Genomic DNA, 23,668 nt, shown 5'->3' on the forward strand with positions numbered 1-23,668 from the left:
GGGAGCGGCTTGAAGCACCATTGCTGTGTCTGTCCGCGCTTGCCATCATGACTGCAGGAGAAGTCAGCTAACAAGTGCCGTTAGCTAGTAGCTGAATGGCTGCGTCTCATTTGCTTTCCTGGGAGGTGGCGGTGGCGGCGGTGGCGGCGGGCGCGGGGGGGGGGGCATCGAATCGTGTGTCCTCTCTTCTATTTCGATGCTCGAAATCGTGACGTAATTTCGATCGATTTCGATAAAAAATCGAAATCGTGACACCCTTAATGCTTAGGCATCAGGACGTAACCTATGATGAAGTCTGTCTTTCCTACTACATGAATACTAGTAGTGAACACATTTACTGATATTTCACAACAGTTGGTTAAAAATTACAAAGCCAAACCCGTGTGTGATCAAAAATGTTTAATTCAGTTGAAACAAATGATTGATTAGGTACTGTAGTGTAGATAAATGGGACCTTTTATCTGTTCAATAGCCACAGTTCTAAGCATTTCCCCCCAAGATAATCCATCCAGAGTATATGGCTTCATTTTGCCTACTTAGAAAAGTATTTAAAAAAAATATGTACACGAATACATTCATATTTACATGTGTTGTGTGATTTGACACAGAATTCTTTCTTCAGTATCTATCAGTAGACATATTCCACACCCCAAATACAAGTAACTTAAATGTTCTTCAGTTATGTTTCGTAAAGGTTTTGAACAACTTCAACAACAGAAAATACAAACGCTGGAACCTAGAGAAATGAAATACTGCCATTGTCATTCACAACAAGAATTTTCAGTGGTTATAAATTATGTCTCTCCAAGGTTAACTAGTGTAGTTGAAACACACTAGGATGACTTTTTATCATTTTCCGTGGTCTTTTCTTTCTCCTTGGATTTTTCATGTTTGCTATTTTTATCTTCTCTTTTTTCCCTTACTCTGCTTGTCTCCCGGCGGTCCCTGCCACGGTCTCGTTCTCGGTCTTTCTCTCGGTCACGGTCTTTCTCTCGGTCACGGTCTTTCTCTCGGTCACGGTCTTTCTCTCGGTCACGGTCCTTCTCTCTGCCTCTGTCTTTGTCCCGGTCTCTGTCTTTGTCCCGGTCTCTGTCTTTGTCCCGGTCTCTGTCTCGGTCTCTGTCACGGGGTCTGTCTTTATCTCGACCTCTATCTTTCTCTTTTTCTCGGTCACGGTCTTTATCACGGTCTCTATCTTTATCTGCATCTCTATCTTTCTCTCTGCCTCTGTCACGGTCTCTGTCTTTGTCTCTGTCCCTCTCCCGGTCTCTCTCTCTATCCCCATCTTTGTCTCTGTCCCTCTCCCGGTCTCTCTCTCTATCCCCATCTTTGTCTCTGTCCCTCTCCCGGTCTCTCTCTCTATCCCCATCTTTGTCTCTGTCCCTCTCCCGGTCTCTCTCTCTATCCCCATCTTTGTCTCTGTCCCTCTCCCGGTCTCTCTCTCTATCCCCATCTTTATCTCTGTCCCTCTCCCTTTCTTTGTCACTGTCCTTTTCTTTGTCTCTGTCTTTCCCTCGATCGCGGTCACGGTCTCTGCTTCGGGACCTGTCACGTCTCTTGTCCCGCTCACGGTCCCGTTCTCGCTCTTTATCACGGTTTCTTCCTCTTTCGCGATCATACTCCCTTCTGTCCGATTCCCTGTCTCTGGCTCTGTCCTTTTCCCTTTCTCTGTCACGGTCTCTCCTCTTGTCTGTATCTTGATCCTTGTGTCGCTCGACCTCTGCCTCCTTGTGTTTGTCGCTCTCTTTCCCTTTACTACGCTCCCGCTCTCTGCTAGAATCCCTATCAATGTCCCGCTCCCTACGCTCCCGCTCTCTGCTTGAATCCCTATCAATGTCCCGCTCCCGGCTTCTGTCCCGCTCCCGGCTTCGGTCCCGCTCCCGGCTTCTGTCCCGCTCCCGGCTTCTGTCCCGCTCCCGGCTTCTGTCCCGCTCCCGGCTTCTGTCCCACTCTGGTTCTCTGCTGCTCCATCGCTTGGCCTGACTCCTCTCCCACAACGATCTAACATGGGCAGGGATGTCCCGGAGGTCTCTGTCTGTTATGGATTCACTAGAGAGCTCCTTGAGTCTTTCTTCTAACTGAGAGGAACCAGAAGCATGTTCTCTGTGTCCTACTTCAAAGTGACTTAAGAGTTCTGTGCTTCGCGGTTCTGAGTCCTCTCGGTTGGTGCTGGTTCTTCTCATGACTTCAGGGGAATGTCGGCGCCAGTAGTCATCTCGTCGCATATCTGGACTGTGAGCTCCTATACGAGTTGGAAGACCAATAGGAGGCTCTGTGGGGGTCGGTAGCAGAGGGCCAGTGTGACGAACAGGTCTTTCCTCATCTGAAAACCTATCAAAGCGGTAACGTTCAGAGCCACCAAAAGGTTGACTCTGATCTCTGATTGCTCTATTCTCCTGAAGAAGAGCTATGTGCTCATTCAAAGCTCCTCGATTTGGTGGTGAGTGTAGCCTGGGAACCCCAAACTTGTCTCTATTTTCCTGAAAAGGAAGAAGAGCTATGTGCTCATTCAAAGCTCCTCGATGGGGTGGCGAGTGTAACCTGGGAACCACAAACTTGTCTCTATTGTCCTGGAGAGGAAGAGGAGCTATGTGCTCATTCAAAGCGCCTCGATGTGGTGGTGAGTGTAACCTGGGAACTACAAACTTGTCTCTATTTTCCTGTAGAGGAGGAGGAGCTATGCGCTCATTCAAAGCTCCTCGATGTGGTGGTGAGTGTAGCCTGGGAACCACAAACTTATGTGGATTGATGTGCTGTCTGCTAATCTCCACATTAGAAGGTCGGCCTCTTGACTCATCATACTGGCTAGGTGGAAGACGGTAAGATCTCCCGGGGCTGTCTTTGAAAATATTCTGAGGATGATTTTGATTTTGGTCCACATGTGTGAATGGGCGATTATCTTTACTATACTGCTCCCTAGAGTCACGATTTTGGTCTATCGCTTGAGGTTGGATTTGAATTGGAGGTTGAATTGTATGGTCACCATACTGAGATGGTAGGGGGACCCTTGGCCCTGAGAAGTGGGACGGAGGAGGAAGCCTGTTATCAAAATGTCCCGGTGGTGGTCCTGTAAACTGTGGAGGAGGACCTCTGTTTCCAGGAAAATTAAATGGTGGAGGTGGACCGGTAAATCGTGGAGGAGGCAGCTGATTCTGTCCATCAAATGTAGGTGGTAGGGGAAAACCTGGAGGTGGGCCTTGTTGGCTACTATGCTGAGGGGGAATAATAGGATCGAAAATTTGAGGTGTAGGACCTCTCTGGCCAATTGGAGGGTAAAGTGGTGGTGGTCCTCTGGGTGGGATGAGGTTCGGAGGTGGCGGTCTTGAGAGTGGCTGCTGCTGTGGTGGAGGTGGTGGTAGTTGGGTGCGTGGCCATTGGTTTTGATAGGGGGGGAATGGAGTTGGAGGAAGGCCAAATGGACGGGTGTTGTCAGCTTGTATTGGAGGACCAAGTACTGAGGGAGGAGGACCATGGATAGCTGGCGGGAATCCTTGCATAGACTGTGGAGCAGACATTGAAGAAATGCCTTGAATGGGGGGTGGAACTGATATCGGTGGAGGCCTCATCATGGGACTCTGACCGTGCATTGGTTGTGGTGGGAGAAAATTAGATTGTGGGGGGATGTCATTTGGTGGTCTATAGTCAATGTCAAAGTCTAATTTTGCCATGTGATGTCGCGAATGATGAGAATGAGTGTCACCGAGAACTGGGATTGTGGAAGTAATTATTGAGGAGTTTGGTGGCTCATTGTAGGAGCTACAAATTGCTGAGTCTTGGCTATTGTCATCATATTCTGAATCCTTACTACTTTTTAAAACACTTGTATTTGACCAAACACTGTATTTGTCTTTCTCTATTTCAGCCTGGATCGCCTCAGCTTGCTCTTCTCTCATTTTGTTCACTTCTTTTTCTTCAATAAAGTCATACTCCAGATCAGGATCCAAAGACTCTCCTAATAAAGGAATTGAAACTTCTTCCTTTTCAGTCTCCATAAAAGGCAGCGTCTCAGATTTCTCTTCCTCCATGGGTAACGGCCTCTCTGGTTCTTGTGAGGAGTCCGGAACGTGACCAACGGAAGGCAACTGCGGCTCGTGAATTGACTGCTGCGGTGGTGAAGAGCCATCGGATTCGGATGACATCTCCTCTTTATCGAGCGGTTCATCTGTTGTTTCTGTTGTGCTACTTGCCACCGGGCAAGATTCTCGGCTCTGTCGAGGATCTCTCCTCTGGTTGATGGTGGGTGTAGACGATGAAGATTTCACAAGCTCTTCCACTTTTCTACCAAGCTGCAGTAACTGACTACTGCCCAAAAGGTTTGGAGGAGTCTGTGAAGCCCCAGTTGAGGGAGTGGATGGCATACACTCACCTTCTTGTTTTTGGAATGTCTGATTTGCTTTCTGTTTAAGGCTAGCTAGGATTTTTTCTGAATCTGTTATATCTTCACATGAAGACTTTCCAGTTTCATCTAATGCAGTAGCTTTGACTTCATCAAATATCGAGTCATCTTCAGGGTCATACGCAATATCATCACCTTCATCTGGTACCACCTCAGGCTTATTTACTACCTCAACCGGTTTATTAGGCACACTGTAACCCATACTTGGGACATACTCTTCCTCTGGGTCATATGGTCTGTCATCTTCATCCTCCTCTATCTGCTTCTCTTTTGAAATCTGCGCAAATTGCTGCACAATAGGATCGAGCATTGTAGAGTGTGGGATGGAAGATTCCGCACCCTGATCAGATGGCGAGTTGGAAGCTTCAGAGTCATGCTTCTTCTTCCCAAAAAGAGTGTTGAGGATGGTCTGAAGAGGAGTGGCAGTTGCTGCTGCGGCGGCAGGGACAGAGCTGGATGAGGATTCCACATCTGTGATGGAGGACGTGGCAGGTGCTTTAACAGATGCCAGAAGAGAAACGGCAGATGAGGTGGTCACAGCAACATTTGGTGTCCCAGAGGAGCTGGCAGGAGGAGATCCTGGAGGAGTAGTACTAAAAGGAATTTCCAAACTTTGGCGTGTGCTTCGCTCCACTTTGACTGAGAGAGGTGGCTTTGGAAGGCCACCAGTGTCATCAATATCTTTAATTTGCATCTTAGATCGTTTCTCTTCAGGTTCCAATGAAACACCAGGACGCTTTCGATCTTTCTGGCAGATCAATAGCCCTAGTAGAAGGTTTGGCCGGGCTGGCTCAAGCCCTGCAAAAATAATTAACAAGCGTGTTAACAAATATGATTGCCCTCCAGTCTCCAAAACAGCAAGAGGTGCATGACATAATCCATATTTCTTTGCACAAATTAAAATGTTTTTTTGTATGTATGCTTTGCAGGGGTACTCAAATACACATATTAAAATTGTTTGTGGCCAGAGATAATTGTTTCAGTGAGACAAAGGTCTATTAGTTGAGGTCTCTCGGGCAACATGCAATTGCAACAATTATAAGTTATATGAAGTCAGTCGTTCCATTGCGTTCATAATATTTGTATGAATCATGTCAACATGTTGAGACACATAAACAAGACTCCAATTCAGCCTCTCTGTAAAAGCATACCTGGTCCATCAAATGGCAAGAGTTTGGATGGCAATGGGTCCTTTGAACTCAAAGGGATTAGATAGAGGTCCTTGATCCGCCGGGTGCTATTAGCTACCACACCAAATCTCTTCCTGCTGCTGAAGTAGCAGAAGAGAGACACATAAGATACTTCCTCTTCCTCTGTTGCTGGCTGGAATCGGATCAGACACAGCTCCTGTGGTCAAGAGTGAAAAGGTCAATCTAATGAACTAAAAAAATAATATTGCTACAATTAAACATTTACACAAAACAACCTTGGATAACGAGGTTTTCAACTTCCCGACATAGTCCCACACTGTGTTTGGAGAGATGCGTCCTCCGACATGAATGGTGTCAGGTAAATCCTGTGTAATATTGGCAAACAATAAGAGTTGCAATTTTCAAAACTTAAAACACACACATGCACACGTGCGTAACTTTACTTACCTCTTTGAGGTACTCAAAAGAGCCTGAAACCAGGTAAGCTTTAGTTACAAACTTGGCCACAGACTGCATGTTGATGAACCCTTTCCAAATTCTCTCTTGACCATGGAGGAAGATTGCAGTCTCCCCTTCAGGAGGAGGTTCAGAAGTACTGGAAAAATAAAAGAAATGCCATGTTAGTTTAAAATGACAAACCCACATTTTCTGAGATACTAAATTATCAATCAGGCTACAAAATATTGATATGTTTGAGTTACATTCACATATAAAACAAGTTAGTTAAATTAATTAATCAGAAATATCTTTTAATTAGACTAAGTACCTTGTTTTAGATGGTTTGGACAAAGCCAATGATGGTGGAGGAGCAGGGGGCATAGGAAGGGGTGCCTTGGCGCCAACATCCAAAGGAGCAATGATAGGTAACTCTATCATGGCATTTATGGGTTTTTCTGGAGCAGTGTAAGTTACGGTAACACCCGAACCGTGTCTGGCCATGCGCGGGTCTCTGCGCGAGATGCTGACAGAGGAAACAGTGGGAACGATGGACTGGGGGGTCTGCACAGGTGGGGCCAGATTGTTAGGGTCCTCTTGGTAAAGTTGTGGCTGTGACTCCAGAACAGCCGCGTCTATGGCAGACTGGTATGGTGGAGGGATGAGCTGCTGGTAGGCCGTGGCCACTTGTGGTTGGCTGACAGCACTGGCTGACTGCAACTCTTGTCTGGATGGGTCGTATTTCTTTGTGTGTTTGTTTTTTTTGGATGCAAGCTCATCTTCTGTCTTCTGACCTAAATCAAAAAGTGAGAAAGACATTAGATGGAAGCAGTGTATGTACAAAGTCATGCAAAACCTTTTTTTTTTCTTTAATACTGTAGGGTAAACAACAGCTAGCACTATTTGACAAAGTGCAATTCCTGGAGAAATTGCATGTGACTGCTGAAAGCTAATATATGAATGCTTGTGGAATGCTTACGAAGTAAATTGAAAGATAAATTGTGTGATAATTGCAAATACCAATTGTAGATGATTGACAAATGGAAAAAACGAAAACGGACTGCATTCAGTTCAAGGTGGGATCGAAACATCACCTCCTATTTATTGGACAGTGATTATGACATGAAATAGAAGTTACACGGAAATGCACACCAATGGGGAAACATTTTTATTAAATGTTGAAATGTGCAAAAACTGTAAGTAATGTGGAATCAGCCAATATACTGTTATCGCCCAGGATGCCGTGAATTTTTCAAGCAAGTTAAAATTTGAACGGTGTAAATCAGATGTGGGAGTTTTTGTACGTCAAAAAAGCGAGTGGAATAAAATGATATAAGTAAATAAATAATGGCAAAAAAAACAAAAAACAACAACAATAGAAGTGTGAGCATTCACACAATTATATTAAAGGGTTACTTTACTTACTTAGCCATTTTTGGTAGTCAAACAATATTTTGCCTATAATAAAATTTATATTTTCATTATTTTTCATGGACAATTAGTACCTTTTAAAAGCACATTTTGAAACTTGCTGTCGACTGAAAATGACATCACACGAGCTCAGGTAACCAATCACAGCTCAGCTTTGTCAATGTCACATGACCAAACCTAGAAAACAGGTGAGCTGTGATTGGTAACTTGAGGCCTTCTGATGTCATTTTCAGTCGACAGCAAGTTGCAAAATGTGTTTTTAAAGGTACTAATTGTACGTGAAAAATAATGGAAGTATCAAATTAATTATAGACAAAATATTAACTTTTTATTGCTATAATGGGCTAAATAAGTGAAGTATCCCTTTAATATTATATTCATCACTGTAGTCTGACCATACATTGGCTGGCTTCTAACTGAGTTAGCTGTGCAGTACATCATGATTGGCTATGATGTCATTCAGTGGGCGTACAGTACGTGCGCATGCTTTGATGCTTACATGATTAGCACACGGTGTCAGGCAAAATGGGTTTTGACTAGATTTTGAATAGAAAAAGATTATTTGGTTAAGATGCAGGTTCTGGAAGTTGGCTGTGGTCAATTATATCAAGAGGAGTGAAACACATTTTAGCTAGTAAGCCTATTAAAATTATTCTCATTTGTAATCTCTAGTTTTGGCATTATTGTTTCATAAATGGCCACTAATGTATTCAAGCAAAATACTAGACTTTGGAATTCCAATTGTTTTAGTATAATTCAACAATAACGTGGAAATATTGAAACATTAGGCAATATTCTAAATTTAAAGATACACACAATTTGTTGGAATTAACGTTACCACCCATCCATTCATTTTCTGTACTGCTTATTATCCTCACAGTAATACTTGATTCATTCAAGAACACAGTGTAAGAGATAATCAGATAAACAAATATCCCTTTCTGACCAGACTCATTTACCTGTGCATATTTTACAGTTGAGGTCAAACAGATGAGTCCTATGTTCCGATGTTGTGTCTTTGAGCATGCTACTGAAAATATCTGGCATACTACTGCCCCCCTCAGTAGCAGATGGCTGAGGTGCAACTGAAGCAGTAAGGCTGGGCTCATCTTGGTCCTGAGGGAATACAATAGGCTTGATGTTAAATCTTAAAAAGAACCGTAACAACTTTCTGGACAGCCATGATTCAACGCAGTAGTTGCAAGTTGGTTGAGTGCTTTTTTGAGCAAGAATAATAAGAGGAAGACCAAAAAGTTGAAGAGCACTATTACCTAGGTTACAGTATTAACTTGCAAAGGTGAAGAAAAAGCGTGAAAAGCAGTAGAAAGACAGTGTGCCAGCACTTACTACAGCAGAAGCCATGCGAGAAGATGAAGCTGTGGCAGAGATACATACATCTGCGTCTGATGGGGGTGGGGCATCCTCCACATCCATGCTATGAGAGTCGTACCTATTGCTTGTTTTGGAATGACCTGAATGGGCCCTTCCACCTGAGGACTGGGCCTACGAGTAATAACGTAATTTAAGACATCTCTTCAAGAAGTCAAATTACCATTCACTAAACCATTGTAGTTTGAAGGTTAAGAAATATTTACCTGTGGTGGATCAGGTTTCTTCCACTCAGACATCTCCTTGGAAGTCATTTCGTCAGCACTCAGCCTGACCAGTCGGAAAGGCGAAACCTCACCTCCAATCACCCTGTAGAAAAGGCCCTGAAGCACAGCCCATTCATTTAACTTCTCCATTCAAAATTAGAAAAGGTTTTTTTTTTGTTTTTTTTTTGTTTTTTTTTGTTTGTTTTTGTTTTTGTAATGACACGAAATTATAATCTAATAACTTACTTTGTTTTTCGGGTCTTTGAGGTTGAACATGAGTGACCGGTACTTGTTTTTGTACTTGCTATCAGTGCTGAGGCAGATGTTGAACATCTCTTTTTCAATGCCAACAGCTAGCCGCGCGACCTCGCTCTCCGTCATTTTCAGATCATCGCTGTCACTCACCCTAGCAGCAAGACGTACAAAAGAGTGTTGTATTTCAATCAATCCTACACAAAGTATGAACATATATACATATTAACTCATTCACTCCCAGCCATGTTCATGTTCTATTGCTATCAAAACATGGAACCTACCAAAAATGTCTCTTCTTTCATCAGAAAAAAAACAAACAAAAAGTATTTTTTTTTATCTGTGTTTATGTTTTGTAGCAATTAGCATTAGAATAGAGCCAAGTTTCATCATTATTCACAAACCTGTTGAAAATACTGGGGAAAAAGAGCTTGCTGCAACATGGACCTGGTTGATCTCTTATATTTGCCACCTGCTGGACGTTTTTTGGGGGATTTTTTTGTTTTTTTTAATAAGTACCATCACTTTCAGCGACCGCTTCAGGTCAGAAACTGCATCAAAGCCTTCATACAAAAACTCTAGCATAAAAAAAACAAACTAAAAAACGTATAAATACGTTTTTGGGAGCGAATGAGTTAAGGACTCTCACCTCTTGTAGAGGATGTCTGTCAGAGAGCGTCGGATGTTCTGCCTCATCTGGTGGTTGGGGGGCGGTGGCATAGGGGGTGCAGAGGATGCTGCTGGATGGTGAGACCTTGGGGATGAAGAGTGACTGGGGGGAGCTGAAGACACTGGAGATGATGGAACTCTTGACGACGACGAGGATTGATGCTGGGACGGAGACTCTTTTTGTTGAGGTTGCTTCTTTGGAATGGTGAAGTTGGTCTTGGTGACTCTTAGTGCCCCCGTGACATGGATCGGGCCCGGCGGGTAAGGGGATGGGGGCGTGGTGGTGGTCGTCCGCAGTTTCTTGGACTTTGCTGTGGATTTACTGGGAGGAGTGGAAGGTCTCTTGGGTGCCTTGGAGCTGCTGGAATGAGAGGATGACTTCTTGCCCTTTGGAGACACCTTGGATGCCCGAGTGGCCATGGTCTTCTTCCCTTTGGTTGGGGTCTTGGAATCAGAGGAAGGTTTAACACGAGCTGGGACCCGTTTCTTTTTTTGCTTCTCTTCTTTGGGAGGGGCTGCACACAAAATAAAAAGGGTGGGGGGGGGACACTTTAAAATATGCTACCAATCACAATATTGATAAATGACTGTGGCATCAATCGTTTGGCACAGATGAGCACACAAACCACAAGAACAATTTAGGCTTTAGTAATTTAGTACAGCCAGTAGTTTGATTGCATATATAAATAATTATAACCACATGTATTTTTAGAGGTCATTTAGCGGTCACAACAGTGATGCTGTACATCTTGCCTGACAAAAAGACCTGACATGTAGATTTCATTTTCAGTGACTGAGCACCATTGATTAGCGCATAACCAGCTTATCCAACCTGAGTTTTAAGTAAACTTGTGAATAGTAAGCAATTATAACTCAGAATTCACCATTTAAAGTACAGTAACCTACATTACATCATGCAGCTACAAAGGAGCTGAAGTCTAACTTGGCATAAAATAAAGACTACCAACAGGAAAGGAAAAAGGTAAAAAGAAAAGAAAATGCACGGCTAAAATCTACAACCATCCTATTATGTCCATGATGACAGCCAAACACAAAACATACAATTATTTTCTTACACTGTCATATATAGTCACAAGTGTCCAGTGATTCAGCAACATGGTCAGGTTTGCACAACAAAATAACTTGGAAATCTAAGAAAACCAGTGATCACTTTTTTTTTTCCCTGGGACACATGCAATATTTGTCCAGAAGTGCCTCATGTGGCAGTGGGGCAAAATGACTTTTCAAAGAGCCCCAAATGATGATCATGCAGTAAAATGGCCCCTCATGTCCTCACTGACATCAAATAGAACATAAAACACTATGAGGTGTAAAACAGTCTCACTCATGTCATAACGCATTCCTGTAGGGAGCCTCGGTTGAAACCTGTTGCGCAGGTAAATCATGGCTTCGTTCTTCCAGTATCAGCTCTGAACTTCTTTCCAGCCTCTCTTCTTTCTTTTCACCACTCGGGATAGAAACACCTTGTAGATTTCAGTTTCGCCTGCTTGCCATCTGGGACATCGTCTGCACAGTCTCCACCATGAGCGCCTTTTCTTTGTACCAGACGTACCAGTAAATGCTTACGTCGTTGACCTTGAAGATGTCCGAAATGGCAAGCCAACACTGCTCAGAAACTCAATCAATGAAGGGATCCAAAAATCTGTCTGTCACATCATCTTTTATTTTAAGACAGTTTCCCACTATAAAAGATGCATCATCATGATAAAAGAAAAAAAGTCACCTTGTTAACCCAGGGGACAGTAATTAAACTTTGTTGATGTAACAGGTTAATGCATTAATTACATAACAGGGTGGTGGGCAGAGGTAACTCAAGGTCATAAGACGTACCTGCTGGAGAAATTAAAGGTTGATGACCCCCATGAAGCAGACTTACAAATTGAGTGGTCATTTCAAAAGACCCTACACATACACGCCTATCTTATCCCAAACTAAACATTCAAATTTAGTAACGGTAAATGGTACTTATTTTATAATAGCGCTTTTCCACCTTACAAGCCCCTCAAAGCACTTTACATTCGACTACTCATTCACGTACTGATGACGCAGCATCAGGAGCAACTGGGGGTTCAGCATCTTGCTGAAGGATACTTCGACATGGTCACAATGGCACGGGATCGAACCCACAACCTCTGGGTTGTGAGACGGCCACTCTACCACTTAACCACACTGCCCCCAGTGTCTGAACTTGCAACACGGATATCTCCATATTCCTTTTTCTGAAACAGGGATATCAAAACGATGCATCAGAGGCCATAGCGTCCTCATTTGGCTAACAACCAGATTGGCAGATCCTTCAAATCCCAAAGGGCAATTTAGCAGGACAATTGCGTTCACTGCTTGATGCACTACGCATCAGCCCATTTCAGGATGCCACTAACCAGACTACCAGGATATTTTTTTTTTTTAATTTTTTGCAAACGTGTCCAATCCTCAGAAGCTACTGACATCACCTCTACAGCTTTTCAACGATTCTAATGTCGAGCATCGTTCTGGCACTTGTTGAAATGTTGAACCATCCCATCACACACTTACCTTTTCAGCAGCTGCCACTATTCCATCCAGAGGCATGTCATCAAAATCACACTTAACAAGTCATGATTTCATCTAACAGAAAACCTCCTAAATGTCCTGTTTTAGGTTATGCTAGCATGAAAGAAACCACTATTAGGAATAAAATCAATTATTTTAACAAGAAGACCCTCAAAGAGATACATACACTTTTTGTTTAACACTGTGGTTGATATGGATGAAGTCTTTTCTGGTGGTACTGCAATGTAATTATGGTCGCTGCACCAGGACGCAGTGGCGGGTGGCGGCGGCTGCTCCACAGCGTGTGCATCTTCATCATCCTCATCAGGAACATAGTCGTCATCTCCTTCATCGCTCTCTGAGTCCTCCTTGCTGTCCTTCTTGGACCTCGTCTGGCGGGCAGCCCCCCTCTGAACGGATCAGAGATGCACATTAAGGCAGTTTAGTGACAGGACCTTCATATAAAAGAAGGTACTTGCTAAAACAGGTAACAGGACAATCCCCACATGTAATCCTTCACTGAAGCCAATGTAATGTAGTCTGTGGTGAATCAGCCATCTCTCTCATTCACTACAGTGTAATAGTATGAGGCCAATGCAAGGCAGTTTGCCAAAACAGCATTTTTAGGCATGATTGCAAGGCCATGCACAAACCTTAAGTGTGCATTTGCACGCATGACTCATTCTCCCAATTCTGCACATTGTTATTAATATATTTAATCACCTGTCCGCTACAATGCTCACCCTCATTTGAATTGCGAGTAATCTGCAGCCTATCACAGCTGACTTTGGCAGAAAGTGAGGTTACACCCTGAACTGGTCGGCAACCAATCACAGAGTTTATACTAGGGATGTGCGAGCTCCAATAACAGATACAGGCATCGGTGTCAATGCCGATATCAGCCCTAAGGTACTGCTACTTGGGACAGTGGCCAATAGCAGTACCAGCTGCCCTCTTGTGGCCGTTTTGTGAATCCAAACTAGAAATTAGAACAGAAAATTGCCATTCATTGCATGCAATTTTAAGGAAAAAATGCTATATGGGATGTCTAGGTCTTTCTTTAAAATGATCTGTCATTGTTTTTAGGGGGACAATTTTATGGATCAAAAGTACTCGTGGTATCGGTACTTGGTATCTGTGACTACTGAAGATTTAAGTACTTGCATTGGTATGGTCTGAAAAAGAGTGGTAATAAACATCCCTAGTTTATATTGATAGTATATTTTTAAGCGTTCAATAAATTGAGCAGTTATATTTAAATACAAATAGATCACACTTAAAATTTTAAAGTTACTAGGGCAGAATGGTGATAAGCCCTTGTATGATTAATATATTATACATAGTATGTATTTTGTTCACATCGACAAATTATCAACTGTACTAGATGAACAGCAAAAGACAATTGGACAGTCATCAGTTCGATCTGTTTGTGAAATGCTGCATATGCACATGGTATGTTCATTAGCCTCACAATTGAAGCAAGAACAGAATCACTTGGTATAAATTCCAACAGTATGGATCATTATAGTAGGTATTTTTTTTTCATCCTCTTGACTACACTGGAGGAGGTTCAAATAGGCAAAGTGTGGATTGCACACCAGTGAATTAAATTCAATATGTGAAGTTTTACTAACAGATTACCCGTCACCCAAAATTAACAAAAGGGCAGTGTAAACACTGAACAATGCATGTTCCATACTCACATTAGTAATCACAATTTTCATGATCAAAGCACATTCTTCATCACAAAGTGTTTATGTTATTAAAGGCATTTAGTCATATACTAACAATATGAAACAATACCAAAACAGACAAAGACTAGATAAAGAAAGTTACACCAGTACAAGTCAACTTCGTGCTGCAGATCTGTGTGGATATGACTTTGTAGTTCATGTACACAAAAATTAGGAAAATGTCATTAAAATAGACTTAGGAGTGGAGCAGTCATCTTGGTGATGACATTATTGAACACAAGTTATCTGTTCAACATCAGAGAGATTCTTGATATTCAACAAAGACTCCCTTGGTTATAAATTTTTCCCTTCAAGAAGCTGAACTGCACATTTTTTCATAACTTAAGGTAGCCCAAATTACCTTTGATGCAGATGTAGTTTTCTGAGATTTGCTCTTAGGCTCTTTGACTTCAGTAAATGACTTCATAGTAGCAGCAGCATGTCTCAGGATGCAGTCATCCCCGCAGTATACGGAGTCTGGCTGGGCGTTGTTCTCGCAGCCGGGACCGATGCATTTAGGAAGAGAAACATCCTCCTGTTTCACCAACTTTTCAGCTTCTTCTGCCTCTGTTGTTTTCACCTCCACGTTCGATGCCACCTTCTCCTGCTCCATCTCTGGTGCTGCTTTTGGCTCTGGTGTGGGGCACTCTGGCTTTTCTGGCATAGGCGCCCCCTTCTGGTCATCATTTGGTGGTGTTGCCTGCTGTACAGTCTGCTTCAAATCAGTACACAATAGCTACTAATGAGCAAGGTATTAGAGAAGTGACAAGCGTTATAAGCCATCTTAATCTCATTCATAATTGGACACTAGTCTCATTCTCACCATTATTCACATAAATTTTAAATCTTTTGAAAGCATGCAACATGCGCAACACAATACAGATTTATGCACTTTATATCGATACCAGAACTTAACTTTAATGCCTTGAATAAGTGATTCAAATAGGGAAAAAAAAAAAAAAAAAACATGGTTTACTTGCAAGGACCTACCGGCTGAAAGATTTTTATCTTCTTTTTTCCTGTAGGATTTGTGGCTTTCTCGATCCTGCCTTTTATCCCGATGTCCTCCACTCCTTTGTCGTCGGTCCCGGCAGATGTTGAGGGTAGCTGTGGTGCTGCCGCCACTAAAGTTGCCGCGGGACTCAAGTCAGCAATAGCGGCAGAAGCGCGAAGTGGAAGGTCAATGGAAGCTTTGGTCTTCGCGACGTCTATGCCCAGAGACAGCATGGAGGTGGCAGGCCTGATCACCTGGCTTTTTTTGGCTGTACAGTTAGGGCAGATGTAGTCCTCGCCATTTCTCTCCATCAGACGCCCCCGAGCCTCTGTTATGCCCACACAGTCGCCATGGAACCATTCCTCGCAGCGGTCACAGCAGATCATAAACCTAGTGAGCAAGGACATTTGTAATGGTAACCTAATTGGAATCCCCTTATTATTAATTCCTGCTTCTTAATATCAATGATTGTGTATATTCATATCTGTCAAAAAATGCTGCTAAATTACAGTACTGTATTGTATGATTTGTTTTACTCAATCTTATGCTCAGAAATGGTAATGGTCTGAGATAAACAGTTTGAAAATTGTGTTCAACCAAAGTTCCAGTCTAATTAAAGTGCCCACATCCCATCTTTCTGCTCATGTTCTGCCTCCCCTGAAAGTGCTGCAAGGTGGAAGCTTCTCATAGAAACCTCGGCACAAGTGTTTCATTTGTGTGGGTTTGCAGCTTGTTACATGAGACGTGTTGCTGAAAATCAGCCTAAATTCTATTTTAGTAAGAATCAAATCCGTGAGTCACTGATGTTTTGTCATTATGAGTTTTACAAACACAAAAATTGTACTTCCTTTCGAAAATGCATGAGCATGCCAACCCAGGGCACGCCGACTGATTATCTCATGGCTCATCTCGGTCGAAATCTAGTATACCCCTGAGCTGGACAGAAAGGCTGGGGTGATGGAATTCTGAGCTTCCCTGCTTACGCTGTTTCCCTGCAGACTAAGCCCGCTAAATCAAAGAAAATGGATAGATGCATGGATGATAAATATAAACAGATGAAAAACTCATCAAACTAATGAACCTGGCTGCTATTGTTATTCCTGCATCATACTTCTATTTTGGTCTGGATTTGATTGTTTAACATATCATTGGCGTTGGGCAGAAGGAATCCTTGCCATCTTAAAAAAAAAAAAAAAAAACGTTTCAGGAAACCAACAACAAAAAGTTGGATGGGCAATAAACACTGCAGAGCAAGAGACCAGCCAGTTTCAACACATAAAAGTGGTCAAATAATTAGAAAAATAACACCCATGTGGGAGTAACTGACCAATAGCAAGTATTTGTGGAAAAAAATATTAAATTGACCAAATTTGGATATAGGTGGCACCAGCAATTTTAAACATGAGAAAAGATGTGTCCTCAGATTCATCACCTATTATTTTCTAAAATATGATGTTCCATTTGGGGGGAGGATGATGAAAGGATTAAGACAGGTTGTAAATGAGTACTGTACTGTGGACCACCACTATTCCCATGGGACAGGGATCAAGCCCAACTGCCAACAGCAAAAATCTGCCATTTTAAAAAAAAAAAGAGAAAAAAAAAACCCGGGGGTGGGGTAAGCAGGTATGTCTGTGAATAACGGTAAAGGCTACAAAAAACAAACACATGCCCGTGAACTGAAAGGCAGATGCAATTCAATTGAAAATGTCCAAACCCATGATTGTGTATTCTTAATATTTTGTCATCAATAACAAGGCCCACTGAGATTCTAAGTTGTCAAGAGAACTGCTGTTCAACTTCTTATAATTCTTTCAGACAGCTATTTTTACAACAACGTGATTTTATTCACTTCTACAGAACCACTTATTTATTAATATATTTACATTTGGAATAGTCAAAACAATGCTAGAAATGCCACCCAATGAAGCATTCAAAACAAACCTTTTGTTGTGTTTCTGACGACAGATGCAATAAAGTGCATTGGGGTCATATCCTCCATCAGAATCACTGCTTGATGAAGATGAGGAAGAACCGTCCTCATCACTGTCGTCGTCCTCTTCCTGAGGCTTGCCCGTCTTGCCAACAACTTGCACAGGAGCCGATGCCTTAGCAGGGCTAGTGTTAACATTTGCGGCCTTTTTTTTATTGATGTATGTTCTAATTGGGCCACGCTTTGCCAACAATGCAGGTTTTTCAGTGGTCTCGTCGTCGTCGTAGTCGTCTTCGTCTTCATCGTCGTCTTCATCGTCGTCCTCCTCCTGAGCTTCCCCTTTAATATTTTCCTTTTCCTCATCTTTTTTCTCTAGATCTAGCTCAGGCTGGTGTTGTTCCTTACTAGCATTTCCGTCATCCATTTTAGAGACAACAGTTCCCTTGCCTGATTTCTCTACATCTTTGCTCTGCAGCTCAGCACCATCTCCGCTGTCCTCATTGTCAGAGCTTCCTTCATCTTTGAGTGTGGCGCTTTTGCTTTGCCTTGTCCACCTGCCAGTCTTAGCTGTCCTTCGAGTTTGCTCCCTCGTGCTACTTCTAGTTCTCCTGTCAGACGGCTCAGGCTTGTCCTCCACTGTCTTTATTTCTGCGTTACCGTCAAAGCTGGCCTCTGAGGCAGTTTCTGCATCAGTTGGGGTTTGTGAAGGAGGATCTCCACTTTCCAGGGTTGGGGGCGCGCTCTTTCTTAGCACTCTTTTCGTTGTGGAGAGGAATTCCTCCAATTTGTCAGTACGCTTTGACTGTCTGCCACTGCGGCGTACAGGATAGCGGCTCTCTTGGTTGTCGGTCGCTGCTTCCACTGGCATCTCTCTCTGAGCAACGGTGGACCGACGGAATGCCCACGTTTTCTTCAATTCGCTGTTGGCTTTGGAAGATTGGTCTGGTTTCTCTATTGTCTCCTCTGCCACTTTTCCACTTTCGGTTGATAAAGTTTGCTTTTCCTCACTGGGCCGCTCTTCTCCATCACCTGTCGACACATCACAGAAAGCTAAAGGTAATATTAATCACAGGACTAAGTACATTTTAAAGAAGAAAACAGATTTTTGTTTGTAATCTATTTTTCATAAACTACAGATGTGCTCAACTAGGTTTCTTTCTTGTGTGCCGTTAATTTTCACCCAACTAAAAGTTGTCTAAGGTGAACTTGATATAACATCACACCATAGCCCCAGCCTTAAGGGAAAAACAAGCTCATTCAAGGTACCTTGAGAGCAGCTATCCATATGGTCTTGGCTCTTTTCAGGCTCATGAGCTACAGAGAGCTCAGGGCTCACATTCTCCTCCATGGGTGGAGTCAATCACTACTTTGAAACTGAATCACTAGTTAGGAGAAGAGCACAGCAGAGTCACTAAATATGTGCAAAAGAGGTTTAGCAGATGCCTACCAACCAGGAAAGAGAGAAATTCAAAAATGTGTTTTATGCCTGCCAAACTTGTGTAAATTTTGAAACATCAAAAGCTAATACATGGAGGCCAATATAAAGAAAACTGTTTAAAAAACAAACAAAAAAAACAAAAAAAAATAAGAGAGGCCCAGTTTCAGCAATCCATCGTCTTGCAAAGCATGGTGAGCCTTCAAAAATCACAAAAGGATAACTTGGTTCCTGAAGCTCAAGGACAATTTAAATTTGAGACTAAGACATTTTCATTCCATTTGAAACAAAATTTAAGACCAAATGATCCCAATGTCACATGGTCAAAAGTTGCTCAGGTCTATAAATGATGTACATCTGCACTTAATTTCCCCCAAATAAAACTTTTTCTTTGGATTCCGCTATCCTTACTGCATGATGTTACTATAAGAGTCAATCATTTCAATATTTTTATTTATTTATTTATTTATTTTTAAATGAATGAATGAATTTAGAGTTGAAACTCTTTACAATAAAAATCATACTTATCACAATGTAATTTGGAAGACTTTGAGAGATTGACTTAAGACATTTATATGCTGATTGAGGCCTTGTATTCAGATTCATGCACTCAAAGCCTTTTAAGGGTGCGCAGGAATCCTGGATAATCCAGTGTTTTAAGAAAGCACATTTCTAAAAATGGGAAATTTAAAGTAACCAGTAAATTGGAGGGGTTAAGTTTGAATCTATTGTCATTAACTACAATCGAGACAAATCATGTCAGAAGTCTAGGAAAAAAGCCTGCCTCTAGGGCTGCACAATATATCGAAAACATATCGATATTGCGATATTCACCCATGCAATATGCATATCGCAAAGACATGCAATAAGTTTCATTCATATGGCATTTTACGCTTTCAATTGAATTTGACCAGTCAGCCACTAACTACAATGTGCACCGCCATCCAATAGTTGATTATCAAGAGGTAATTACAATTAACTAACCAAGAATACATTTGAGTTTGCTTATTTTGCCACATGAAAAAGGTTTTTTTTTTTCATTAGATGATAAAAAAAAAAATGTAATTCCTTTAGGTACATATTAAATATCGCAATAATATCGATATCGCTATATTCAGCAACAATATCACATATCGCATGTTTTTCCAATATCGTGTTGCCCTACCTGCCACCCGAGTATTACGTAAGCGGCAAGATTTTTGTAATTGATGTATTTTATTTTGCCTAATGCAACAATTACAGATATAATACATATCAAAGATACAAATTTTGATTCATTTTTAATATACTTCAATCCTAAATAGATTATATATACTTTCACAGTCACCCGACTAAAGTTAAGGTTAAGTCTGAAGAATGAATATTGACTCCTATGAAAACTGTACCTGCAATTCTTCAATAAAACAAAGGCTTCTCAACTACAATCATCAGGATTTGAAGATCTGCCAAAAAAAAAAAGAGAAAAAAAAAGAAACTTAGGATGCACTCTGCAGCTCATTAGCATATAAGGGCATGTGTTGTTTTTTTGTTTTTTGTTTTTTTACAATTTCAAGTGTCAAAAAGCACCAACTAAAATTTATACATGAAAATATGCCAGTCAATGTTAGACTGAAACAATATTAAGGCATTTCCAACTTTCCCAAATTACAGTAGGTGAATTCAGAGCGCTATTTGATTCCAATAAAGTCGTGATGTTATTTGGTCATCGAGAAGCAATTAAATAGCACAGAAAGGTCCTTTAGCAGCATATAGTATCTTGTGCAGGCATAAGGTATCTTCGTTTAGTAATTTCCCCCTCTATAAAACAAAACAGTGGCGATGTTGCATAAAACTCCACCGAATCTGCGCTTGTGGCGCGGCACCGTGCCACGTGACTGGGTGTAACGTTCACAAAATGGGAGGACGGGCCAAAATGGCGACACGGTACTGCACAATATGAGCATCATTACTACGGATAAGTTAGGGGAGGAAAAAAGTGGTAATGACGACTTCTTAATGTGTAAACAGGTCAAGAAAGTTATTAACAGCGGTAGTATGCTCGCTGATGACGTTACGTCATTACTTTAGCGTGGCTACACGCGGCCCTGAACAAACACAATCCAGGGGCCTGCAAATGTCGCACCACAGCAACAAGGATCACGTAAAATGTCAAACACTTCCGAATGTAATTCACCTTTGACTGATAGTGGCGCAACAGAGTCATGCGTAGGGCGACACACATCACCTTGTAATGGCCGCAAAGCCTCATTTGGTAATCGCGTTAGCTAGCACGACACCGCGTTGTTTAACGCATAAACGAAGCGAGCTGAACATGGTGGCAAGTCGCCGTGTATTAACAACATAAAATCATTTTAAAAATTGCACTTGATTTCCGTTAAAATGGTGGTGCTGTAAAGAAATGTTAGATATCGACTAAATGTCTCGAAAGCGACCGCTCACCACGAGCCTCAGCTAGCTAGCTAGTATGTTATTTTGCCGTACGAGCCATTTCGATATGGATATACACCTCACAAGAGATACAATTGGGAACAACGCTCGTTTACTATCAATATTAAAACATACTCTGCGGTTAAATCAGAGTTGTTTGTCGAGAATAAGTAAGCACGTACAACCGTGCACGACGTTACTGCAGTAGGCGTCGACTGAAGGGAAAAAAAATCATGCAACTAGTGAGGTTGTTGATGAATAGAAAACATGCAACAGATATTCGTGAAGGCGATTAAAATAAAAACCCACGATATTTTTACCCACCTACACGGAGGAGATAGAGATGCGCCCTCGCTCATTCTTCGGTCGTGCCTCCATTTTCCCAAATCCTGCTGAAGCTAGCTGACTGCGCCAGATGGCTGACCTGACCATCGACCGGACACCCAACTCACTATCGCCCCCAACGGGTCTGGAGCGCTTCAATATTGTTAAGCCACGACTGGTAATAAAAAAAAAAATGGTTGTTTTCTAATATTTTAATCAATCGCAGTGAAGACATATATAACTGAATTTCTATTATTGAAATTAATGTTATTGATAATTGAATTATTGTTATCATTATCACCCAAAAGGTAATAATGAGAAAAAAACATTATTGTCAAGTAAGAGTTTTCACATTTTTGCCAAAATGTCTTGCAAAATGTTTTCTGAAGATTACATTTATGGCTGTTACACTTGGTTTATACAGTACAACCCGCCCCCATGAAAACCAATGCAAATGCAACATAGGCCAGGTAAACGCATAAAAATAATCTGGTTGTTTTTGTCCCGATTTTGCCCCTTTGACACCAGAATGGCAGTTTACTCCCATCATTCTTAATCTTATCACTATCGAGCCTTAATGTTAGGCAAAGTCAATGTTGTTTATTGCATCCATTGCAGCCAGTTTATCCTGGACGACAAGGGGGATTCTCACATTTGCAGTCCCTTCTAAATGTTTCTTATTTTTCCCCCGATGGGGTTTTTGGAGTTTTTCCTTGCCCTCTTGTGGTGAAGATTAGGGGATGTCGACTCATTCATATTTGTCAACTGTGGGTGTGTGAAGCCCCTTGAGACTCTTTTGTGATTAATGACAAAATACATGTAAATGGCTTGACTTTAGCTGATAGTAGGCAGAGTCAGTGTTGTTTTAGCGAAAGTAAGGCATGCATACAATTCTGAACATCTGGGCATTTCTGACAGTTCCGCAATGCAGCGCAATGCTTCAATCAATTCCACACTTTTCAACGTTATAACAAGAAAACAAGAGAATATTTCATATAGGCCTAAGGTCAAGTTTGTTGTTTTTTGTTGCTCTCTTTCTCTGACCGCATTGGTCTTATCTTTAGCACACATTTAAATTACACACTGTAGTGGCACCCACTGGAGCAGGGTTACTGCAAGTGTACTTTGGGTGTATGTCTTGCTGAAGAACACTGCAGCCGTACGTGTGTCTGGGGTTGGTGGTCTTGAACTGGGGTCCTGCTCTGGACCACCACTGTGATAGAAAGCTAGTCCTATTAAACCATTGATGTGAAGACTGCTTAGAAATATAAAGATGTTAAACAAGACAAGCGTTTTTAATAATGACATCGTCTTAACATGCACGTTCTTATATTGAAAATATAATTGCCGTATTCCATCCATTTTCTTGACCACTTATTCCTCACAAGGGTCGCTGGCGCCTATCTGAGCTGGCTCTGGGCAGTAGGCGGGGGACACCCTGGACTGGTTGCCAACCAATCGCAGGGCACACAGAGACAAATAACCACGCGCACAAGCACACCTAGGGACAATTCGGAGCGCCCAAATAACCTGCCATGCATGCCTTTGGAATGTGGGAGGAGACCGGAGTACCAGGAGAAGACCCACGCGAGCACGGGCAGAACATGCAAACTCCACCCAGGAAGGTCAGAGCCTGGACTCGAACCGGAGTCCTCAGAACTGGGAGGCGGATGTGCTAACCATTCGGTCACCGTGCCGCCCTATAATTGCTGTATTTAAAATTTAAAACACTTTATTGTCCAGTTCAATGTCTGGATACTATATTTACTCCCCTTCATTTTGTTTTCTGTTCTGTATTATATATAAGAAAATCCCGAGTTATGTTTCTGCGAATGAGGGCAACACTCAGTTCACGTGATATTGATGGCAGCAATTATTGGAGAGATGAATTGTGAAATTAGCACATTAATTGGTTATTATCACACAATCAAATATGCTAGTCCCAAAAGACGTTCTTCTGATGAGGTGCTTGATGGAAACAGTCCCATATGTTGAAAAATAATAGGACTATACGTTTGACATGACAGCTGATAAATGTGAAATATATCAATTATGCATGCAAGGCAAATGGAGTTGTACATTCTGATTTTAAAAAGCTGTCTCATTCACATTCAGCTCAAGTAAACTGGCTGATTATTATTGCAATGAATTATCTTCAACACAATCATTTAACATAACTGCAGTGTGCAGTCCTCTGTAGGAGTGTGTCCCGTTTATGGTAAGGGTATGCAAGCACATTGCAAGGGGTACATGGAAACATTTGATAATTTATTTCCCAGATCAATAACCTGTGGCACAGCCGCGCCAAAATCACAACATACCTGTTAAAAGGGAATTATT

The 23,668-nt window shown here is 41.9% G+C and overlaps 1 protein-coding gene across 5 annotated transcripts; it reads right to left on the reverse strand.

Annotated features, from left to right (window-relative positions):
• Positions 1-384: 384 nt before the first annotated feature.
• LOC144024532 (uncharacterized) lies at positions 385-21,471 on the reverse strand. 5 transcript variants are annotated; one of them, XM_077530871.1, is made up of 17 exons: positions 21,329-21,471; positions 19,963-20,019; positions 18,409-18,524; positions 17,154-18,171; positions 15,206-15,599; positions 14,577-14,927; positions 12,670-12,892; positions 9,910-10,444; positions 9,255-9,414; positions 9,009-9,125; positions 8,761-8,916; positions 8,373-8,529; positions 6,314-6,776; positions 5,995-6,142; positions 5,823-5,912; positions 5,548-5,743; positions 385-5,194 (listed from the first exon to the last, which is right to left on the reverse strand). In XM_077530871.1, the coding sequence occupies exons 3-17, from the start codon at positions 18,488-18,490 to the stop codon at positions 834-836; spliced, it is 8,451 nt and encodes a 2,816-aa protein (XP_077386997.1). In that variant the 5' UTR covers positions 18,491-18,524; positions 19,963-20,019; positions 21,329-21,471; the 3' UTR covers positions 385-833. The 5 variants fall into 5 exon arrangements, with proteins under 5 accessions (XP_077386997.1, XP_077386998.1, XP_077386996.1 ...); XM_077530872.1 differs by having other exon boundaries at positions 8,809-8,916; positions 14,577-14,930; XM_077530870.1 differs by having other exon boundaries at positions 14,577-14,930.
• Between the last annotated feature and the right edge of the window lie 2,197 nt (positions 21,472-23,668).

The sequence above is a fragment of the Festucalex cinctus genome, chromosome 8 (assembly GCF_051991245.1).
Source record: "Festucalex cinctus isolate MCC-2025b chromosome 8, RoL_Fcin_1.0, whole genome shotgun sequence".
NCBI lineage: Eukaryota > Metazoa > Chordata > Actinopteri > Syngnathiformes > Syngnathidae > Festucalex > Festucalex cinctus.